Source organism: Elaeis guineensis, chromosome 6 (genome assembly GCF_000442705.2).
Source record: "Elaeis guineensis isolate ETL-2024a chromosome 6, EG11, whole genome shotgun sequence".
In the NCBI taxonomy this organism is placed as follows: domain Eukaryota; kingdom Viridiplantae; phylum Streptophyta; class Magnoliopsida; order Arecales; family Arecaceae; genus Elaeis; species Elaeis guineensis.
The window spans coordinates 125,307,603-125,330,455 of record NC_025998.2 but is presented as its reverse complement, the minus strand read 5'-3'; the positions used below and the strand labels follow the sequence as shown (position 1 = coordinate 125,330,455).

At 43.6% G+C, this 22,853-nt stretch overlaps 1 protein-coding gene across 1 annotated transcript in view; it reads right to left on the bottom strand.

The window, feature by feature from the left end:
- The window catches only part of LOC105060009 (protein LATERAL BRANCHING OXIDOREDUCTASE 1), a 39,782-nt gene extending 21,821 nt beyond the window's left edge, over window positions 1-17,961 (bottom strand). Inside the window, exon 1 of the mRNA XM_010943559.4 lies at window positions 17,463-17,961. Coding sequence (XP_010941861.2) covers window positions 17,463-17,953 — 491 coding nt within the window. The 5' untranslated portion in view covers window positions 17,954-17,961. The remainder of the gene's footprint in view (window positions 1-17,462) is intronic.
- Window positions 17,962-22,853: the final 4,892 nt, after the last annotated feature.

The window sequence follows — 22,853 nt, the reverse complement described above, 5'->3', positions numbered from 1 at the left end:
GGACAGTTCTTTGGTTCCCGTATATAACAAGTGCCAAGAGGGACCCTTTAGGTATGAAATTTTTTTTCTCCCAACATGCTCACTCCTTCTATTACCAGAACATTGACTTGAGCATCGGAGGATCCCTGCCAGAACTACCTCCGATGAAAACTTCCTTTACAGGTCTTGTCGCTGCCACAACTAGAAAAAAGAGTTTTTGCAATGAATTTTTTTACGATAAAAAAAATTTTCATTGCAAATAACACTATTTACAATGTTTCAAAATTTTCATCGCTAATAAAAAATATTCACGACGATATTATATTTTTATCGTAAATAAATAATATTAGCGATGGAAAAAAATTCAACATAAATATAATTTATTTGTGATGATAATTTTCATCATACATAATAAAATATTATTTTAATTTTAAATTTTCAAATATTATCGATGAAAAATATTTCATCATAAATAATACAAGCGTTTGCGATGAAAAGTGGTTTTCTATCGTAAATATTTATTATTTATGACTAAAAATTTTCATCACTAATATTTGAAGAAAAATAAAAAAATTAAAATTTTAAATATTAAAGATTATTTGTGATGAAATTTTTTATAGCAAATAATTATCTTAGTTGCGATGAAAATGATATTTATGTCGCAAATAAAAATTATTAATGATAAAAATTTTATTGATAATATTTAAAAAAATTAAAAATTTAATAATTTAATAATTAAAGATTATTTATGATGCAAAAATTACATCATAGATAATAAAATATTTATGATAAAAAAATATATTTTTTATCATAAAATACTCATCATTTATGACGAATACTTTTCATCGCTAATATGTGAAAAAATTAAAAAAAAATTAAAAATTCAAAAACTTCACTATTAGTGATAAAATAATTTTTCTTAAAAATAATTAATATATTTATGATGAATAAAGTTATTACATCGCTAATACCAAAATTTTCATGATAAAAATATTTCATCACTAATAATTAAAAAAATTAAAAATTTAAAAATTTAAAAAATATAGATTATTTGTGATGAAAATATTATGTCATAAATAATCCCATATTTGCGATCGAATTTTTAGTTTCTATCATAAAATCCTTAATTATTTACGATGAATATTTTTCATCGTTAATATGTGAAAAAAATTTAAAAAAAATTATTTTTAAAAACTGAACTATTAGCGATGAAAATATTTTCATCATAAATAAGCAGCTTATTTGCAATGGAACATAGATTTTCCATCATTAATAAACTTATTTTTACGATGAAACTTTTGCATCGCTAATATTTAAAAAATTTTAAAAATTTAAAAATAAAAGATTAGTTACGACGAAAAGGTTACGTCATAAATAATCCCATATTTGTGATAAAATTTTAATTATCCATCATAAAATCCTTGATGATTTACGATGAATATTTTTTATCGCTAATATGTGAAAAATAAAAAATTTTAAAATTTTAAAAACTTGACTATTAGTGATGAAAAAATATATTTCCATCGTTAATACCTTTTTTTTATGATAAAAATATTTCATCACTAATATTTAAAAAATTTTAAAAATTTCCATCGCTAATACCTTTTTTTTATGATAAAAATATTTCATCACTAATATTTAAAAAATTTTAAAAATTTAAAAATAACAGATTAGTTGTGATAAAAATATTACGTCATAAATAATATATATTTATGATAAAAAATATAGATTAGATAAGCAAATTGACACAAAGTCACCTAATATGTATCCTAGACAATGTGATCCAATTTAAATAATTTTTCATTGGAAGACTTGGATTCCAATTCTAAACTCATTCTCATATAAATATCAAACAGTACTGTTCATTCAATTCTAAACAAAACCAAACTTATATCTCTAAACTCTTTTTTTGACGTTTATGTTGGTTGCCCATCTTATATTATAACTTCACAATCATAATCTAAAATATAAGTGGATTCTGACATAATAAAATAACATATGAATCGTTGAGATACCTATGGTGGATCTTTAGAGGCAAGGACCATGCATGAATACTTGAGGTACCTATCGTGAAATCTTTAAAGACTAGTAAGAATTACAAAGTGTTTATCCTTTCAAAGCAACATATACATGTTTAGATCCGATTAAATCAAAACTGGACAACAGAAATCTTATATCAATGATCCAAATCATTGGATGTAATCTCCTATTTTAAAACAGCTTGTATACAAAAATATTATATGATTTGAAGATCCCTAACCTATGCATCAAATAATCAAAAAAAATATCTAATTTAATTTTATTTGGACTATTCAATTTTTGACTCTTAGATACAGAAGTTAAGGATTAGAAATCATATGATTTTTTTTTTGTGCAAGCAGCTTTGAGATATTAGATCACATTCAACGGCCTGAATCATTGATTTAGAACTTTTATTACAAAATTTTGATATGATCATATCTGAGTCCAAATACTATCGATCTGATCCTAACTTGACTATATATATATATATATATATATATATATATATATATATATATATATATATATATATAAACTTTTTATGGAAGACCCACCAACCAAGGAGTTAAGTTGCATCACATGGCTCATATTTATTTTCTGATCCTAACATGGCTATATATATATAAACTTTCTATGGAAGATCTACCAACCAAGGAGTTAAATTGTATCACATGGCTCATGTTTATTTTCATCACAAATTTTTTAAAAAAATAGAAAAAAAAATTTAATAATTACTAACGATGAAAATATTTTTTCGTCGCTAATAACATAATTAACGATGCAAAGCTTTTCATCGTAAATAATTTTTTTTATGAAAAACTTTTTTAGTGAAAAATATTTTTTTTTGGTGAAAACTATTAGCGACGAAAATTTTTTCCATCGTTAATAACATGATTAGCGATGAAATTTTTTTATCATAAATAATATTTTTTATGTAATTATTAGCAATGAAAATAAATTATTAGCGACCAAAATTTTCGTCGCTAATAGGTCACATCCCGTCAAGTCCCATCCCGAAACCCATTTTCTTCCTCTTCCCCCCCGCCCCCCATATTTCATGCGAAATTGGTCCCCCCCTCCCCCTCTCTGCTCTCCCCCCTCTCCTCGTCGTGTCCGTCGCCGCGTCTGTCACCGTCACCGTCGTCGTCCATCGATAAGGTAAGGTTTTTTTTTTTTGGCATTTTCTCAAGCCACCGATGGGCCGTCGGAAATGGGGGAGACACCGGCAAGGATGGGGCCGGGCTGGGCCGGCGGGGATGTGGCCGAGGCCGGCAGGGATGGGGCCGGGTCGAGTTGAGCTGGCGGCGCCTGTGTCTGCCGCCGGTAAATTTTTTTTTTTTGGTGCTTTCTCGGGCCACCAGGGGGCCGGTGGGAATGGGGCCGGGTCGGGCCAATCCGACGGCGCCTGCGTCTGTCACCGTTAAGTTTTTTTCTCTTTTTTTTTGGTGTTTTCTTGGGCCACCGGGGGGCCGATGAGGATGGGGCCGGGTCTGTGGGGATGAGGTCGGGGCCTACAGAGATGGGGTCGGGTCGGGCCGGGGCCGGCGGGGATGGGGTCGGGCCGGGCAAGGGCCGGTGGGGATGAGGCCGGGGCCGACAGGGATGGGGCCGGGCCGGCGGCACCTATGTCCGCCGTCGGTAAGTTTTTTTTTATGTTTTCTCGGGACATCGGGGGGCCGACGGGGATGGGGTCGGGCCGGGCCAGCGGAGATGGGGTCGGGTCGGGCCAGCAGGGATGACGCCGGGGCCAACGGAGATGGGGCCGGACCAACGGGGATGGGGCCGGGGAGGGGGTGATCGGGGGAGATAGGACCAAAAAAATTATTTGATTAATTATATTTATTACATATTATTTTTTAGTATTATTGTTGAAATTATTTAATTATTTGATTAATTTTTTTCACTAACACAATGCACGTTGCTGTTACTTATTATAATTTAATTATTTTATGTGTTATTTTGTATGCTGCTGAAATTATAATTAAAAATAAAAAATATTTTTATTTTAGAAAAAACTCTATTAAAATTTTTGATGAAAAATTTCAATACGGAGTTATTCTTTTTTGATAAATTAAAAATCTATCTTCGAATATATTTTCAAAGATGGTAGTTAAATTGCATTGAGCCATAGATTTTCGTTCAGGAATCGATCTTCATCGAGATCGACTCTTGGATATCCCATATTCTTGTTTCAGTATGAATGGTGAGATATTAGTAATAAAAAGATCGATATTCATATCGATTCACACTTTATCAATATAAATTTTGTACGAATATGGTATCAAAATGAGCCGTATATATTAGCAACTCAAGCAAAATAAGTAATATATTTGAAGGATCTAAAGTATCGAGGTAATTAGCATGTTGTACAAAAAATAATACCTAGAGACGTATTGACATACCAACCCGATTAGAGATGGATGAAAATTTGGATTTACATGAAGAGGAAGCTTTTCAGCAAGAAGAACAAATATTAGCCAAGCTTTTGGTTGATGAAGAACTTGTAACAGTACCTTTGAATAGGGCTTATCTGTCGTCCAACGAAGTTGAAGCTGATTTTATATTTAATCTTGATGAGTCGGAGGGCGACGATCAGTTCATAAATAATGATGAGATAGAAGACGACACATATATCGATTATTGTGATTCGGAAGAGGATCTACACATCGAGGAAGATATGAATATTGATGAGTAGATCTATATTCTTCGTTCAATCTTCTCTTGCAATAATGGTATGCGATATAATTGTATTCATTAGAATATTATTTATTTTTTATTATTATTATTCAATATTATATTTATTTATATGTCAATTATTGTAGATATGGCACCAGAAAACAGACAACAACGTTCGCATTCACAGTCTAGCCCGAAGGTTGAGGCGCCTTCATCGATCTCCATTGCCGCACCGGCTCCATTATCAGAGGTTCCTGCACTAATGTGTCCCAGTGAGGTAGGTCCCAATGAGGTGGGTCCGAGTGAGATGGATCCGAGTGGTATTATTATATTTTTTATATAATAAAATTTGATTATTTTATTTGGATAGCTATTGTTGGTGCAAAAATCTACTTGCGTCGGAGAAGCTGGAGTCGAGGAAGCCGCGGTCGCCGCCGGGACCTGCAAAGGAAGTCTAAACCGGAGGTGGGGTTGCTCCGGCAAGACCCTCCGACGCTCAAGTCAGTTCTCTGCCTCAACAAGAATGGAGTGCTCGAACGGAGAATTTAGCAGAGTTTTGAGATAAGAAATGAGCCTAGAGAATAACGTATCTGGGTCCCCCTTTTATAGGTGGAGGAGGTAACGGTTTGATGGCGACGTCTGTAACCGTCTGATCGTGGGCCGCCCATGGTCAGGGGAATTTATTGCGAAGGGTAGTGGAGTAGACCCGTGGCTATTGTCATAGCCTGCCACGTAGGGCCTGTTGCAGGTAGTGGAGCGGCGTCCGTTGCCGCTAGTTGTCAGCGAGTAGTGGAGTCGTGCAGCACCTGCCACAGGGAGCGGAGCAGAATCGTGGCCGTTGACACAGCCTGTCAGAGAATAATGGGTCTGTCGCAGGGGGTGATGGAGCCGCACGGAATCTGCTACAGGAAGCGGAACAGAATCATGGTTGTTATTGTGATCTGTCAGGGGGCGCGGATCTGTTGATCGAGGCTCGGTAGCGGTCGGAGTCCGGCCTCTGTAGAAGTTCGGGAGGGGTCCTCCTTTTGGTTGGGGTCGTGAGTGGAGTCCGGCTCCCGTAGGAGTCCGGACGGAGCTTACCTGTAGTGGATACTGGGAGCGGAACCCGGCCCCCGTAGGAGTCCGGGCGGGGTCTACCAGCAGTTGTTGTTGAGGATGGAGCCCGGCTCCCGTAGGGGTCCGGGCGGAGTCTGCTTGCGGCTGCAGTGGTTGGCGTCGAGGATGAAGCCCGGCTCCCATGGAGTACGGGCGAAGTCTCCCTGCAATCAAGGTCAAAGACGAAGTCCGGCTCCCGTAGGAGTCCGGACGAGACTTACCAGCGACCGACGCTGAGGATGGAGCCCGGCTCCCGTAAGAGTCCGGGCGGAGCCGTGCTGTAGCTGGTGTCGGTGGCGGAGCCCGGCTCCCGTAGGAGTCCGGGCGGAGCTGTGCTGTAGCCGATGTCGGCGGCGGAGCCCGGCTCCCGTAGGAGTCCGGGCGGAGCTGTGCAGTAGCCGATGTCGGCGGCGGAGCCCGGCTCCCGTAGGAGTCCGGGCGGAGCTGCGCAGTAGCCGATGTCGGCGGCGGAGCCCGGCTCCCGTAGGAGTCGCTGTGCAGTAGCTGATGTCGACGGCGGAGCCTGGCTCCAGTAGGAGTCCGGGCGGAGCTGTGCAGTAGCCGATGTCGGCGGCGGAGCCCGGCTCCCGTAGGAGTCCGGGCGGAGCTGTGCAGTAGCCGATGTCGGCGGCGGAGCCCGGCTCCTGTAGGAGTCCGGGCGGAGCTGTGCTGTAGCCGATGTCGGCGGCGGAGCCCGGCTCTCGTAGGAGTCCGGGCGGAGCTGTGCAGTAGCCGATGTCGGCGGCGGAGCCCGGCTCCCGTAGGAGTCCGGGCGGAGCTGTGCAGTAGTCAGTTCCGCTGAGGGCTTCGGCTGTGGGCATTTCATACCCAACACCAGTCCCCCTACTTTCGAGTTTGAATTTCAAATGAAGGAAGTACAGAGAGAGAAATGGGCGCAGCCGAAACCGTCCCTCCAAACCCTGTGCACTGCCGCCCTTAGATATTTTGGCATTTAATGTGCGTACGTCAGAGCCCGCTCTTTGGCGAATGTGACTTGAAGAGTCTTTTCGGAACCCCCGTCGGAGCGCGATCCCAAGCGCCGTGCCACGGGAATTTGCGAATGATCAACCCTCGATAGCGATGAAGGGGATAAGCGCGACACGTGGCACGCACCAGTTGGCCCAGGAATACCCGCCGCCATAACTGCGCTGGGATCCGTCGGCTATTTAAACCCCCTAGTCCTTTCGTGGCTTCATCCTGGCGTATTTCTTTCGTCTGGGAGCCTTGCTTCCCTTGCACCAGTCCTCGCCTTCTTCAGCCCTCCAATTCTTCTCTGAGGGTTTCTACACCATGTCCTCTACCCCGGAGAAATCTGTTCTTGAGGGGATTTCTAGGGCTTGCAGGAAGGTGAGGAGGAGAACGGCGGCCGGGGAGAATCTCCGTCGTTTTAAAGGGGGCTCAAGAAAGAATTCCTTCAACAACAGGAGTTTAATAACGGGGGCTGTCGGTGAAGTTATTCTGCCCACAAATTTCGGAGTAGCAAGGCGGGGCGATACCGGTCAAGAGGGCAGAGCTGTCGTCATAAGCCATGACGGGATCCTTGACGCCATCGGGGCCGAGGGACCAGAGGCGGTCGGCGTCGATGGTGGGGCAGTAGAACTTGTTGCGGGGGCGGTGGAAGTAGCGCATGCCGACCTTGTCGGAGCATCTTGGGTGGCGGCTGTCATGGGGCATTCGGAGATGAGGCATATCTCTGGCGTCGCTACCGCTTCCAGGGTGACTCCGGTTCTTCTTGAAACAGATCTTCGCTACTGCCGCCGTTGCCCTTACCGCCCCCGGAGATCCATCCCACCCTTTTCTCGCTAGGGTCGGGACTTAGGAGACAGAATGAGGCGAGATGGGGCGAGAGCTGTTACACGTACTGGAAAACGCGACTGAGAAGGACAGAGACGGGAAGAGGAGTTTGCAGCTCGGAGCGGCCTCCGGTTCATCCTTCCCGAATCGAGGCTTGCGATGACGTGTATCTTCTTTTTCTTTTTTTTCCTGACCCACCGGGTCCTGTAACGTATATTCTTGTTAAATGAAAAAAAGAGATTTTGTTACCTCGTCTGTATCTCGCATTAAATAGTTGTCTGTCAAACTTCTTCATTTTCCTTTCCTCTTTCTTCCTTCTTTTCTTCTTTTCTTTTTCACGTCGTCCCGAGGTTTTGCTTGGAGTTTTTCTCCGCTGAAGTCGAGGCCAAGTTCGGCCCCCGTGGGAGCCCGAACGGAGAATCTCTCTTGAAGTTGGAGTAGCCCGGCTCTCGTAGGGGTCAGGGCAAAGTTTTCCTGTAATCAAAGTTATAGGCAAAGTCCGGTTTCCGTAGAAGTCCGGACAAGGTTTACCGGCAGTTGCTGTTGTCAGTGGAGCCCGGCTCCTATAGGAGTCCGGGTGAAGTCTTCTTTGGCGTCGTGGACGGAACCCGGCTCCCGTAGGAGTCCGGGTGAAGTCTCTTTCTCTTTTTTTTTTTTTTTTGTTGGAACCCGGCTCCCGTAGGAGTCCGGACCTTCCATTTTACTCGAGCTGGCGTGAGGTTCTCCTCTCGTTATCAGCCTGATTTGTGGGGGCGCGTTAGGGCACTGTGAGGCCTCTCCCCCATCCGGTCTAAAAGAACCGGGTCTTCGATTTTGCCCGTGTCAGGACGAGGTTTTCCTCTTGTTCCCGACATGGCTGTGGGGGCACATTAGGGCGTTGTAAGGCCTCTCCCCCCATCCGGTCTAATAGAACCGGGCCTTCGACTTTGCTCAAGTTAGGACGAGGTTCTCCTCCTGTCCCTAACAGGGCTGTGGGGGCACATATGGGCGTTGCAAGGTCTCTCCCCCCATCCGGTCTAAAAGAACCGGGCGTTCGACTTTGCTCAAGTTAGGGCGAGGTTCTCCTCCTGTCCCTAACAGGGCTGTGGGGGCACATATGGGCGTTGTAAGGCCTCTCCCCCCATCCGGTCTAAAAGAACCGGGCCTTCGACTTTGCTCAAGTTAGGGCGAGGTTCTCCTCCTGTCCCTAACAGGGCTGTGGGGGCACATATGGACGTTGCAAGGCCTCTCCCCCCATCCGATCTAAAAGAACCGGACCTTCGACTTTGCTCAAGTTAGGGCGAGGTTCTCCTCCTGTCCCTAACAGGGCTGTGGGGACACATATGGACGTTGCAAGGCCTCTCCCCCCATCCGGTCTAAAAGAACCGGGCCTTCGACTTTGCTCAAGTTAGGGCGAGGTTCTCCTCCTGTCCCTAACAGGGCTGTGGGGGCACATATGGGCGTTGCAAGGCCTCTCCCCCCATCCGGTCTAAAAGAACCGGGCCTTCGACTTTGCTCAAGTTAGGGCGAGGTTCTCCTCCTGTCCCTAACAGGGCTGTGGAGGCACATATGGGCGTTGCAAGGCCTCTCCCCCCATCCGGTCTAAAAGAATCGGGCCTTCGACTTTGCTCAAGTTAGGGCGAGGTTCTCCTCCTGTCCCTAACAGGGCTGTGGGGGCACATATGGGCGTTGCAAGGCCTCTCCCCCCATCCGGTCTAAAAGAACCGGGCCTTCGACTTTATGAGATTGCCTTTTTATTTTTGACACAGTTTGCTTGAATTGTCTAAAGACACATGGGTATGCGATTTTTGACTAAAGCGAAGTCACTGGTAGTACATCCGTAAGTTTTCTGAGCTCCACGGTCGCGGGAGGTCGGCTCCTTCGAGCTCCTTGAGATAGTAAGTTTCGGGCCGAACTACTTCTTTGACCTCATAGGGTCCCTCCCAGTTCGGGGCGAGCTTCCCCCGGTCCTGAGGTTGCGAGACAGCAGCTCGTCGAAGCACCAGATCTCCTGCCTTAAAGGCTTTGTTCTTGACCCGGGCGTTGTAATATCGGGCAACTTTCTGTCTGTAGGCTGCCATTCGAACCTGAGCAATCTCCCGTCTTTCTTCCAGCAGGTCGAGGTTGGCTCTGAGACTTTGTGCATTTTGGGGTTCGTCGAATGCCACGACTCGTGCCGATGGGAGTTTAAGCTCGATCGGGATGACGGCTTCCATACCAAAGGCTAAAGCAAAGGGAGTCTCCCCTGTAGGTAACCTCTGGGTAGTTCGATACGCCCATAGCACGTGATAAAGCTCATCCGCCCAAGTTCCTTTCGCTCTTTCAAGCCTTATCTTAATTCCCTGCAAAAGGGTTCTGTTAGTTACCTCAGCTTCGCCGTTCGCCTGAGGGTGGGCTACTGATGTGAAATTGTGGAAGATGTTTAGATCTTCACAGAATTCGGCGAATCTTGCTCCCGTGAATTGCCGTCCGTTATCAGTGATTAGGGTTCTAGGTAGACCGAACCTGCACACAATTGACTTCCAAATGAAATCCTGTACTTTTGCTTCTGTGATTTTTGCTAGTGGCTCGACCTCGACCCATTTGGTGAAGTAGTCGATCGCTACAAGGAGGAACTTCCTTTGCCCAGATGCCATGGGAAAGGGGCCAAGAATATCCATCCCCCATTGTGCAAAAGGCCATGGGGCACTCAAGGGTGTGAGCTCGATAGCGGGCTGTCTCTGGATGTTGGCGTATCTCTGGCATCGATCACACTTTTTGACATATTCGATTGAATCATGATGCATTGTTGGCCAGTAGTATCCTTGGCGGAGTAACTTGTGGGATAAAGATCTGGCTCCCAGATGGTTTCCGCAAGCTCCCTCGTGCACTTCCCATAAAGCGTAGTCAGCTTCTGAGGGCCGGAGACACCTTAAGAGGGGCAAGGAGTACGATCTTTTGTACAATTTGCCCTCATAAAGGATGTACCGGGAGGCTTGATTTCGGAGCTTTCGGGCCTCTTTCGCGTCCTGGGGGAGAACTCCATCTCTAAGATAGGTTATCAGCGGGTCGACCCAGCTGGGCTCGTGGTCGATTTTCATTACGGGCCCGGTTCTTCCATACTCGGATGTTTTAGAACTTCAAAGAGGACGCCTTTGGGCAATTCGACCGGAGCTGATGTCACCAGCTTGGAGAGAAGATCGGCTCTGGTATTTTCCGACCTTGGGATCTGCCTGATGTCGAAACTGCTAAAGACGAGGGTAAACTCCTTTACTTTCTCAAGATATTTGGCCATACTGTCCTCCCGCGCTTCATAGCTCCCGCTGACTTGTCCCACCACAAGTTGGGAATCGCTGTGCGCCCGGAGTTGACCTATTCCAAGCTCTTTGGCGATCCTTAATCCTGCAATCAGAGCTTCATATTCTGCTCCATTGTTTGTTGCGGGGAACCCGAAATGCAGAGCATACTCTGCGACGACTCCCTCTGGGCTGACCAAGATCAGGCCTGTACCCGCACCTGCCATGTTGGAAGATCCGTCCACATAGAGGGTCCAAAAGCAATCGGAGGAACTGGCTTCTTCGTTGGGGGAGTTCGGTTGAGTCTTCAGGTCGTCAACTTTGCTTTGCTCAAGTTCGGCCTCCTCTGGGATGGTGCATTCTACTATAAAATCTGCCAATATTTGGGCCTTTATTGCTGGTCTAGGTTTGTAGTTGATGTCGAATTCTGTGAGCTCGATTGTCCATTTTGCCATTCTTCCAGAGGTATCAGCTCGGTGCAAAACCGCCTTGATCGGTTGATCGGTGAGTAGCGTCACCGTGTGCCCTTGAAAGTAAGGTCGGAGTCTCCGAGCTGTAATTAACAAGGCGTAGGTCAGTTTTTCTAATTTAATATACCTGGTCTCGGCGTCCCTCAACACGCGGCTAATGTAGTAGACCGGTCGCTGGACTTTCATTTCTTCTTTGACAAGGACAGCTGCGAGGGCTGCGGGAGAGACTGCCAGGTACAAAAATAGTTCCTCCCCAGGTTCGGGCTTCGCCAGCAGTGGGGGTGAGCTAAGGTAGCATTTTAATTCTTCGAATGCCTGTTGGCATTCAGAGGTCCAACAGAAGTTCTTCGGCTGCTTGAGGATTTGGAAGAAGGGCAAACATCGGTCGGCCGACCTCGCGACAAAGCGATTAAGAGCTGCAATCCTTCCCGTGAGGCACTGAACCTCCTTGATCGACCTTGGGGCGGTCATCTCTTGGATGGCGCGAATTTTCTCTGGATTGGCCTCAATCCCGCGCCCCGATACCATGAAGCCCAGGAACTTTCCTGAGGTTACCCCAAAAGCACATTTGGTCGGGTTCAGCTTCATTCTATACTTTCGAAGAGCACCAAAGGTTTCCTCGAGGTCGACGACATGACTTCTGGAAGACCTGCTTTTTACAAGCATATCATCCACGTAAACCTCCATGTTTCGGCCGATCTGCTCTTTGAAGATTTTGTTCACCAGTCGCTGATAGGTTGCGCCTGCGTTCTTGAGGCCGAATGGCATGACCCTGTAGCAGTAAAGGCCACGATTAGTGATGAAAGCTGTCTTTTCTTCATCTTCCGATGCCATTCTAATCTGGTTATAGCCGGAGAACGCGTCCATAAAAGTGAGGAGCTCATGGCCTGAGGTAGCGTCCACCAGTTGGTCGATCCTGGGAAGGGGGTAGCTGTCCTTTGGACAAGCCTTATTCAGCTTTTTGAAGTCGATACACATCCTCCACTTGCCGTTTGCTTTCTTGACCAGAACAACATTGGAGATTCACTCAGGATAATTGACTTCTTTAATAAATCCGGCCTTGAGAAGCTTATCCACTTCCTCGGCTATCGCCTTCTGCCTCTCCTGGGCATGACTCCGGATTTTTTCTTTTGTCGGTCGATGTTTCGCGTCGACCGTCAGATGATGTTTTATGACTTCTGTGTCGATCTCCGGCATATCCGTCGGGACCCATGCGAAAACGTCTGCATTCCTTCGGAGGAAATCCACAAGACGCGTCCGCACCTCCTCCTCCAGGTTGGAGCCAATTAACACCACATGCTCTGCATTCCCATCATTCAAAGGAATTGGTATTAGGTCTTCGATTGGACCGCCCCTCTCTTCAGTGAGGTCATCGCGCGCATCCAATCTATCGACCGAACAGAGGTCCGCTTGATCACTTCTCTGCAAGGCGATGTTGTAGCAATATCTGGCCAGGGCTTGGTCTCCCCGGACCTCTCCGATCCCCTGGCTGGTGGGGAACTTCAATTTCAAATGGTAGGTTGAAACAACAGCTCTGAGGGCGTTGAGGCCAGGTCGGCCAAGAATTGCATTGTAGGCAGATGGAGCCTTTACCACCAGGAAATTTACCAGAGCTCTGGACTGCTTTGGATGCTGACCTGCGGTCACAATCAGAGCTATCATCCCTTTCGTCGGAACGGAGTCACCGGTAAATCCTATCAAAGGGGAGCAAATTGGTCTCAGATGACCGCCAAGAGTGGCCATTCTTGAAAAGGCGTTGTAGAACAAGATGTCGGCCGAACTTCCATTGTCGACGAGAATACGACGGACGTCGTAATTCGCTATGTTCAAGGAAACTACGACCGCGTCGTTATGAGGGAATTGGACTCCCTGAGCGTCTTCTTCAGTGAAGGCTATGGGTTCTTCAATCTTTTGTCGCTTGGGGGATACAGCTGGTGTGCTGATTGCCCCCCGTCGGGATTCCCCCGAGATGACGTTGACGGAATCCGGTAGAGACCGGTCATCCGGCCACCCTTTATCGGCGACCATAGCCGGGTCAGATGAGGGAAGGAGGATTGGGCGCCGGAAAAAATGACCGGAAGCGGATCCGTTGAGCGCTCCTTTAAGAACAAGGGTACTGCGAAGGTTCACCCCTTCCTCTAGCGTCAATCCTGTTGGTGCAAAAATCTGCTTGCGCCGGAGAAGCTGGAGTCGAGGAAGCCGCGGTCGCCGCCGGGACCTGCAAAGGAAGTCTAAACCGGAGGTGGGGTTGCTCCGGCAAGACCCTCCGACGCTCAAGTCAGTTCTCTGCCTCAACAAGAATGGAGTGCTCGAATGGAGAATTTAGCAGAGTTTTGAGATAAGAAATGAGCCTAGAGAATAACGTATCTGGGTCCCCCTTTTATAGGCGGAGGAGGTAACGGTTTGATGGCGACGTCTGTAACCGTCTGATCGTGGACCGCCCATGGTCAGGGAAATTTATTGCGAAGGGTAGTGGAGTAGACCCGTGGCTATTGTCATAGCCTGCCACGTAGGGCCTGTTGCAGGTAGTGGAGCGACGTCCGTTGCCGCTAGTTGTCAGCGAGTAGTGGAGTCGTGCAGCACCTGCCGCAGGGAGCGGAGCAGAATCGTGGCCGTTGACACAGCCTGTCAGAGAATAATGGGTCCGTCGCAGGGGGTGATGGAGCCGCGCGGAATCCGCTACAGGAAGCGGAACAGAATCATGGTTGTTATTGTGATTTGTCAGGGGGCGCGGATCTGTTGATCGAGGCTCGACAGCGGTCGGAGTCCGACCTCTGTAGAAGTCCGGGAGGGGTCCTCCTTTTGGTTGGGGTCGTAAGTGGAGTCCGGCTCCCGTAGGAGTCCGGACGGAGCTTACCTGTAGTGGATACTGGGAGCGGAACCCGGCCCCCATAGGAGTCCGGGCGGGGTCTACCAGCAGTTGTTGTTGAGGACGGAGCCCGGCTCCCGTAGGGGTCCGGGCGGAGTCTGCTTGCGGCTGCAGTGGTTGGCGTCGAGGATGAAGCCCGGCTCCCATGGAGTACGGGCGAAGTCTCCCTGCAATCAAGGTCAAAGATGAAGTCCAGCTCCCGTAGGAGTCCGGACGAGACTTACCAGCGACCGACGCTGAGGACGGAGCCCGGCTCCCGTAAGAGTCCGGGCGGAGCCGTGCTGTAGCTGGTGTCGGCGGCGGAGCCCGGCTCCCGTAGGAGTCCGGGCGGAGCTGTGCTGTAGCCGATGTCGGCAGCGGAGCCCGGCTCCCGTAGGAGTCCGGGCGGAGCTGTGCAGTAGCCGATGTCGGCGGCGGAGCCCAGCTCCCGTAGGAGTCCGGGCAGAGCTGTGCTGTAGCCGATGTCGGCGGCGGAGCCCGACTCCCGTAGGAGTCCGGGCGGAGCTGCGCTGTAGCCGATGTCGGCGGCGGAGCCCGGCTCCCGTAGGAGTCCGAGCGGAGCTGTGCAGTAGCCGATGTCGGCGGTGGAGCCCGGCTCCCGTAGGAGTCCGGACGGAGCTGTGCTGTAGCCGATGTCGGCGGCGGAGCCCGGCTCCCGTAGGAGTCCAGGCGGAGCTGTGCTGTAGCCGATGTCGGTGGCGGAGCCCGGCTCCCGTAGGAGTCCGGGCGGAGCTGTGCAGTAGCCGATGTCGGCGGCGGAGCCCGGCTCCTGTAGGAGTCCGGGCGGAGCTGTGCAGTAGTTAGTTCCGCTGAGGGCTTCGGCTGTGGGCATTTCATACCCAACAGCTATCATACTGATGATTTATTTATTATTATTTCAGATCAGTTTTCATCTGTAGTGAGGTGAGGACGAGGTCCATCGAATAATCTCGCTCTAGAGCATTGGAGATGCGAGCACTCGGGACAGCGTCTCCGTATCAAGATACCAGCCGACTACACCAGATCTATTAGGGGATGGTGCGAGCCGTGGTAGACCGAGCTGGGCATCATATGTTGCAGCTATGCTCCCATGACGCTCTTCAATTGGCATCACGTTCTACCGGCTCAGAGAAAGATTTTGTACACCCACTTACAAGTAAAATAAATTATATTATAAATATTTAATTTACATATTATTCTTCTAATATTTGTTATTAGCAGGGTGTATTCGACATCATTGATTTTGAGGAGGATCATGTGAAGCGAGCCGTGGACACTCATTTATCATTGCATTTCAGGGATTATCGCCATCACATGTATCAGAATTGATACCATGTGATGCAGGATCATGGGGAAGAGGCAGCGCGGCAGCAGCCCTATGACAGCATCACTATGGATGACTGGACTGTCATATGCCGACATTACGAGGATCCGACATATCAGGTTATACATCCAAACTTCTTCTTTTTTTAGAGTTTAATAATTGAATCATTTATTCTTAAATTAAATTTGTTATCTACTAATTTGACTGGTAACTGTACAGAGAAGATGTGCCCAGAATATCGCAAATCGAGCGAGACAGACCGTACCGCATTGTGGGGGTTCGACATCGTTCGCTCGTCACATGGAGCACATAGTAGGTAATTTTTAATTTTTAATTAGCATATAATTCTGTAGTTATTTAAAAAAAATTTAATTAATTCTCAAATTACAGAGAGATACTAAGAGTGGCGAACTTCTTGGTAGGATCGATATCTACCAGCGAACCCACCAGCGATGGTCAGGAGAGTGGACGATGGGGAGCCAGAAAAGCTCTTTATAAGTTTTTTAAATTATTTTTTCATTCGTAGTCTGATTTTTATTATAAAATTAAAATAGTTATAATTTTAATTTTCAGGACCGTATGACAGACATAAGATTCCAGCCTATCCCTGAGGGCTCGACCGCACCCACAGATGATGAGATCTGTGATCAGGTGCTTGGTACGAGATCCTGTTATGTTAGAGATTTAGGGTATGGGATCACTGCTCCCTCATCATCATGCTCATCTAGGACTGACATCCATTCTGCGTGCGAGGCTCAGCTGACGGAGGTGCAGAGGTAGGCTGTCGTGGATCGACAGTAGGCTGAGCAGTGAGCTCAGAAGTTGGCTGCACGCATCGATGAATATCAGCAGCTCCAGATCTAGATGATAGAGCAGATGGCACAAATAGAGCAGACGATACAGCTGATAAGGCAGCAGCAGGCCGGTCCGAGCTCTTTCGAGCGCTCCCATTCGCCAGCTCGTTCTCCAGATGCTGACAATTGACGGTTTGTTCATGTACTTTTTTATTTCTATTTGAAATCTCTTATAATTTTAATTTAATATAATAAAATAATAAAATTTATTTATCTATTTATTGTGTGAATTTTTTATTTTTATTTTTTAAATTTATAAAAAATATTATAGATATAAATTAAAAAATATATTCATAAATTATTTTTTTAAAAAATATGATTAAATTATTAGCGATGAAATTATTTTCGATAAAATATTGATCACCAAAAATATTTTAGTACGATAATTTTATTTTTCAATAAATATAAAATTATTAAAATTTTATATATAATTAATAGCGACGAACAATTATTCATCGTAAATAATTATTAGCGACGAAAATTTTCGTCGTAAATTACCTTATTTACGATGTAAGATTTTCATCGTAAATATTATTTAATTTTATTTTTTTTAAAAAAATTTATTAAATTAATAGCGACGAAAAATTTTTATTGTAAAAAATATTTTTTGCGACAAAAATTTTTCGTCACTAAAAATTTTTAAAAATTTTATTTTAAAAAATATTTTAATTAAATTAATAGCGATGAAAAAATTTTCGTCGCTATTAATATTTTATTTTTTAGCGACATTATAATTCGTCGCAAATATTTTTTATATAATTAAAATTTTTCAACGAAAATATTTGAACGATAAAAATTATTCGTCGTAAATACTGTTTATTAGTGATGAAATATTTTTTTTATTATAAAATATTATCAACGATACGATTATTTATGACGAATAATTAATGATAAAATTTTTTTATCACTAATAATCTATTTTATTGTAATGCATCATCGTACCATCATCGATATGCCTTCGTTGCCCAGCTCCAACCAACTTGATCTCGAGATGGATTTTCGCATCAACAAATCCATTGAAATAATAAGCCATCATCGGTTCCATTGACACGAACACATATCAGATCAACAAATGCTTGAGAGGAAAAAATTAATAACTTTAATGCGCAACACGTTAGTAACATGTCATTGACGGGAAGTCGATACCTAAATGCCGGAGGATGTTCTGGCCACCGGTTCCTAAGCGAGAGGAATTCATCAGCTCCGGGCTCGGCCAACGCCAGCGGCACCGGCAGCTCCTCAACGATTAAGTCGAAGACCTCCTTCCAGTCTCTTACATTCTTGGTATGCTCCGTGTTGTAGTAGCCGAGCGGATTCACCTCATCTCTCTTCACCTGCCACTTTTCCTCCGCCGGCAGCGCGAAGAATCCCTTGGACGCTGCCATGATGTTGTCCAGCAGCTCTGAAGGAACCCCGTGGTTGATCACCTGGAAGAACCCCCAATCCCGGCACGCCGCCTCCACCTCCGCTAGCAGACTGGAGATGGCCGGCGGGGCGGCGCCGCCATCGGTGGGGATGGGGGAGTGGAGGAGGGGGGAGAGGTCGATCAGTGGGATGCCAACGGCCGTCTCCGTGGCGGTGGGTTTGGGTCGGTGCTCGGGAGCTTGGACGAAGGCTGGATCCACTAGAGAACCCATATCTTTTCCTTCACGCACGAAAGGATTGTGGGAGTTCGAGAGTGGTTGGGGATGTTTCATGATTGATTGGATACAATGAATCTGGACTCTGTTTATCTTCTGCTCTTTTGCAATATTTTATTCCTCTTTATTGTCTTTCATCACCATCTTATATTATTAGTCATGCCTCTTGCCAAACGGCTGACGTCTTCCGTGCCTCGGATCAGTCGAAAGCAAGGGGAAATTTCAAGGGTGGGCACCAACTCAATTTTAACCTACTTTGGAGCTTCTTGCAGCCTCTTCGTTGTTAGATTTTTACGAGCACAAATTTGTTTTCTATACTTTCATTGCCAAGCACTGGATTTGGATAACCAATTGTGACTGTTCTCCTTTTAATGAGTCGGTAGGTTTCCTGTCACTATGGCAGGAACCTTCTTGATCTCTTTACGACAAAAAATAAATAAATAGATTACAGTACACTTCTATAATTTTTTATAATTTATATTTATATCCTAAAAATTTTAATTTTATCTATTACACTTTAAAATTTAGATTTTTATTGCAACATGGCATGGCTGTCCAATGGAGATGTAATATCATTAACGATAACTATCAAATTACTAATTTATCCTTTCATTTTAAAGCAAAACAAAGATTCAAAAAATATGTCTTTAAAAAATCATGATTTCTATGTAAACTTTAAAACTTTTGAAAAGTCATATTCGACCCTTTTCCTGGCTGCTATTTTTACTGCTACTTACGAGATAAAATCTTTTATATTAGACATCTTATCTCACTTTGCGATACTCTATTTCAATATCAACAAATCTCCTATGACCATATTCAAGAGATTTGCAAAGATTTTACTTGAAAAATATATTTCTTTTAGAGGAAAGGAGAATAAAAGAGACCAATCAGCCAGCCACCCATCATTTACTAGAAATCAAGAGAATCAAGGAATATATGCAATGGTTTCAATGATTGAATAATTACAAATAATAGAGGAGAAAAAATGAGAAAAAGTAAAATAAAAAAAATTGATATAAAGAGTCACTTCTCCCAGCTCACAGAAATCTCTCATCCAAAGAGGAAACATCTAAAAAGATTAGGATCTTTCCTTTCTTATTAAACCATTGCTAGATCTCTAATATTGAAAAGCTTTCATCTTTAGTTGCAATACCTAGTCTCTTCCCTTCCAAAATCTTATCATCTAGTGAATTTCCATCCGCTCCCCTTCCTTTGACCCCTTTATCATTTTCAATCCTAATAGAGTTAGTGCAAAGAGATAATTGAAGATTTGCCTTCTAAGAACATACTTATAAGAGTACATAGAGTAGCATCTTCTTGCATCCAAACTACTATCACTACTCCCCCATTTGTCACTTCTTATACTACCTCTAAAACTGTCATTATCATCAACATTATCTCCACCAGTACCATCATCTTGATTGCTCACGTTCTTGAATTTCTCAAACTTCATTGAGAACACTCATCCCAAAAGTAATGTCCTCCACTTCCATCAGCTTCTGACCTCCAAGCATGGTGGGAAGGAACTAACGCGAGCTTTGGCCAGAGTTTTAGACCAAATTCATATTTAAAACTATGAAAATTAGCAGGTTCCTCTCTTCTCCCTTTGCTCTTTACTTCTCTCTTCTCTCTTCACTTTCTCAGCGGTTTCTTCTCCTTTTGCTCTCTCCTCTGATCTCTTTTAAGTGAATTTGTGTTAGATGTGTGCCCTAGATGCCAGATTGGCTGACACATTCCTATACAAATCTAAGAATAAATTTATAATTTTGACTATAAATAAATAAAAGGATTATTCTTCTATCACATTGTGTACATTGTGTCTGTAATACATCCTTTGAGTTAGTAGGAATGTAAATTCATATTTTCAAGAGTTGAAAATTTAAAGTATGAATTTACATAACTAACTCATAAACAGCTTCTGACCATAGGATCATCATGAGGATGGTGATTGATCTGGAAGGTTGGTGTACGATCGCTTTCTTAGAGTAGATGTGTCTTGAGTCTACGGTGTGGAGATATCGGAGCGAGAGTACAGATATTCATTGAGACTGAGAGTACTGAGCGTGACCACTTCGAGCAATCATAAGAAAGTCTACCTTCTCGTCAATGACTAGCTCGATGCTGCAGTTGTGTGTCTAGTTCTTTGACCTGAGGTGCATCGACAGTTCACATTGAGTGTGTTATAGTTTGACTATACCATAATTCAGTCTCCTAGCCATTCGAAATTCTGAGGTGTATGTTGGCTGTAGCATATTTATTGTAGAAACTAGGTCGCACCAAGATGAGATCTATCAACCTCGGTAGATGAGAGGAGTAGACCTATGATAATTGAAAGATCGAGTCCTTAAGCCCATGGCCATGGCAAAATGAAATAATGAAAAATAGTTTTTCATTAAGATTTCATATCGGACTCGGATCGATCGATTAACTCATATGACTGATGTTGGGTTTGACGAGTTCACCTTAACCCTAATTCAATCGGAACTCATGATAGAGAAACTCAATCACATAGATAGCTGCACCGAGAGGTTCGTCTTCAGTTCTGATGGGTTGCCACCACATACTGCTAGATGTCATTGATGGATTTTGGGAGCAATTAGAATGATATTGATGATCGATCATTCTAATTGTCTGAATCAGAAGAGTTCTGATCCATCGAAAGGAGTTTCGATGATGTCGATGATGAGATCATGACATGTCTCATTATCATACAGAATTGAACCTAACTGGGTCACACAAACAAGGGTTAGGATCTGGATGTTATCAATTGAGCTAACCCAATTGATTTGAATAAGATCCAATTAGGTTCAAGAAAATCGTGCTAGCACACGATTGAGCCTAACTTTCTCCTCATGTAATCTTTTCTGTCTCTACTGAGCTAAATATGATTTGACTCATCCAGAGAACCTTAGAAAGATTTTTTTCAGTCTAAATAAAGCTTGTCTAGCTTAAAAAAAGCTTATCTTAATTTATGAGATGAATTTAAGACAACACCTGCTAATTCCTAGCACCTGCCAATTTTATTTTAAGACATCTGTCAAAAGTTGACATATGGGTCTTAAACTGAAGAGGGCTCATTGGAGGATTTTTATGGAGTATCCACAAGCCAAGCCACATCAAATTGGGTGCCATAATCAGATTATGGTGTGAGCCCAATTGGATTAAAGTGGGCGCCCCAAGTGGATAAGGATTGGAGAGTCTTGATCAATTTAAACTCTTGGGTGCCACCTCTATTTGTGCTTATCCAATATTGGCGCCATCTTTTGGAGATAAGGTAGGGTTCTTATCTGATATGATCAGATGATATCACTCCATGAATTAAAATTTTTTCAGAATTTATTAAAATTTTTTGATTGGTTGAAAGATGTGGCACTGCGCAGCATACAGGGTCTATATAAACCCTGTTGCGCCTAGGGTTTCAAGGTAGAAGTTGTTTTATGCACAAAATCCAATAGCTGCCACCCCCTCCCCTCTTCTCTACATCCTCCCTGCTCTCCTTCCTCCCCTCTTCATATTCAAAGAGTTGGACGTCCATCTGGCAAAGATCCAAGATGTGGTGACGCCTGGAACAAAAGGCTGCAGGACTTCTTCGACAGGCTGCTGCTCCAACTTCAGAAAGACTTTTGAAGATCTTCCTAATCAGATTTAGATCTGATTTTTGAAGCATAGATTCAGAAGGAGAAGATGTTTTAGGTTCTACCTGAGTGGATACTGATAAAGGCCAGGCACTTGCATGGCTACATCAGAACCTCGGGCTGTGCAGAGATCATCTACAGGGTAATCAGATTATCCTTGAGGTATTTCTTCTTTCATCATAGTTTTAGATTTAATTTTAGATTTAAAATATCAGATAATAAGATTAGATCTAGAGATTTATATCTAAAATACATGTAGGATAAAAAATTTTTGAATTTATTCCATCCCAGATTTGATGAAATCTGAAAGATCTTACAAGAAAAAGCGGTATTCCTCCTTCAAGTGGTATCAGAGCCAGGTTGTTGACTCTATTTCAGATCTAATTTAGATCTGATTTTAATTTTATTTATCTGATATTAAAGATTTTAGATGTCACATCAGATGTGACATGATCTGAAATCAAAATATTTAAAAATTAAATCTAAGAAGATCTAACATGCATAAGATGCATGACTAGACTAGGATTAGTTGAATCCATGAATAGTCCTAAGTCTTATGTTTTAATGAGATTAAAATATGAATTAAATCTAATTTATTTTCTATTTTTTTGATGTTATAAGTGTTATAATCAGATCAAAAAATAAAAAATAAAATTTTAGTTTTTTCATAAAATTGATCTACTGCATGCCTAGACTAGTTGTAGAATTGTTCTAGTAACTTGTCTAGAATACATTTAATTTTGAATAGTTCAATTTAAATCTTATTTTTTAGATATTACATATGATGTATCAGATCTAAAAGCATGTTAATTAGATTGATTTTTGATACATGAGATGTATGCAAAGTATGTATTAGTTAGATCTTAAATTGTATATGTGATATGTTAATTTAGATCTAACTAGTTTTGTAGTTAAATTTATATTTCTGATTAAGGTGTTCCTCATGGCCGTCCGGTCATAAGAATAAAGTCAGATTTTAAGACCCTCTCTTCTCATTCATGGGATATTCATATGACGTGTAAGGGTGCCGCATGTTCATCCTTAATCAGAAATCAAAACTTATTTTTCTGCAAAATCCTAAATCCTGAAACCCTATGATTTATTTTACATGCTTTGTTTATGAACCCAAACTTAATTAATGAATTAAGCTTATGAATTAAGTTAGGTCTAAAATTGAGAATTCAGATCTAAGATATTTTCATAAAATTGGATTCGGGCTTGGGTAGCTCAATTAGGTTTAGCGGTTTTATCAAACCGAA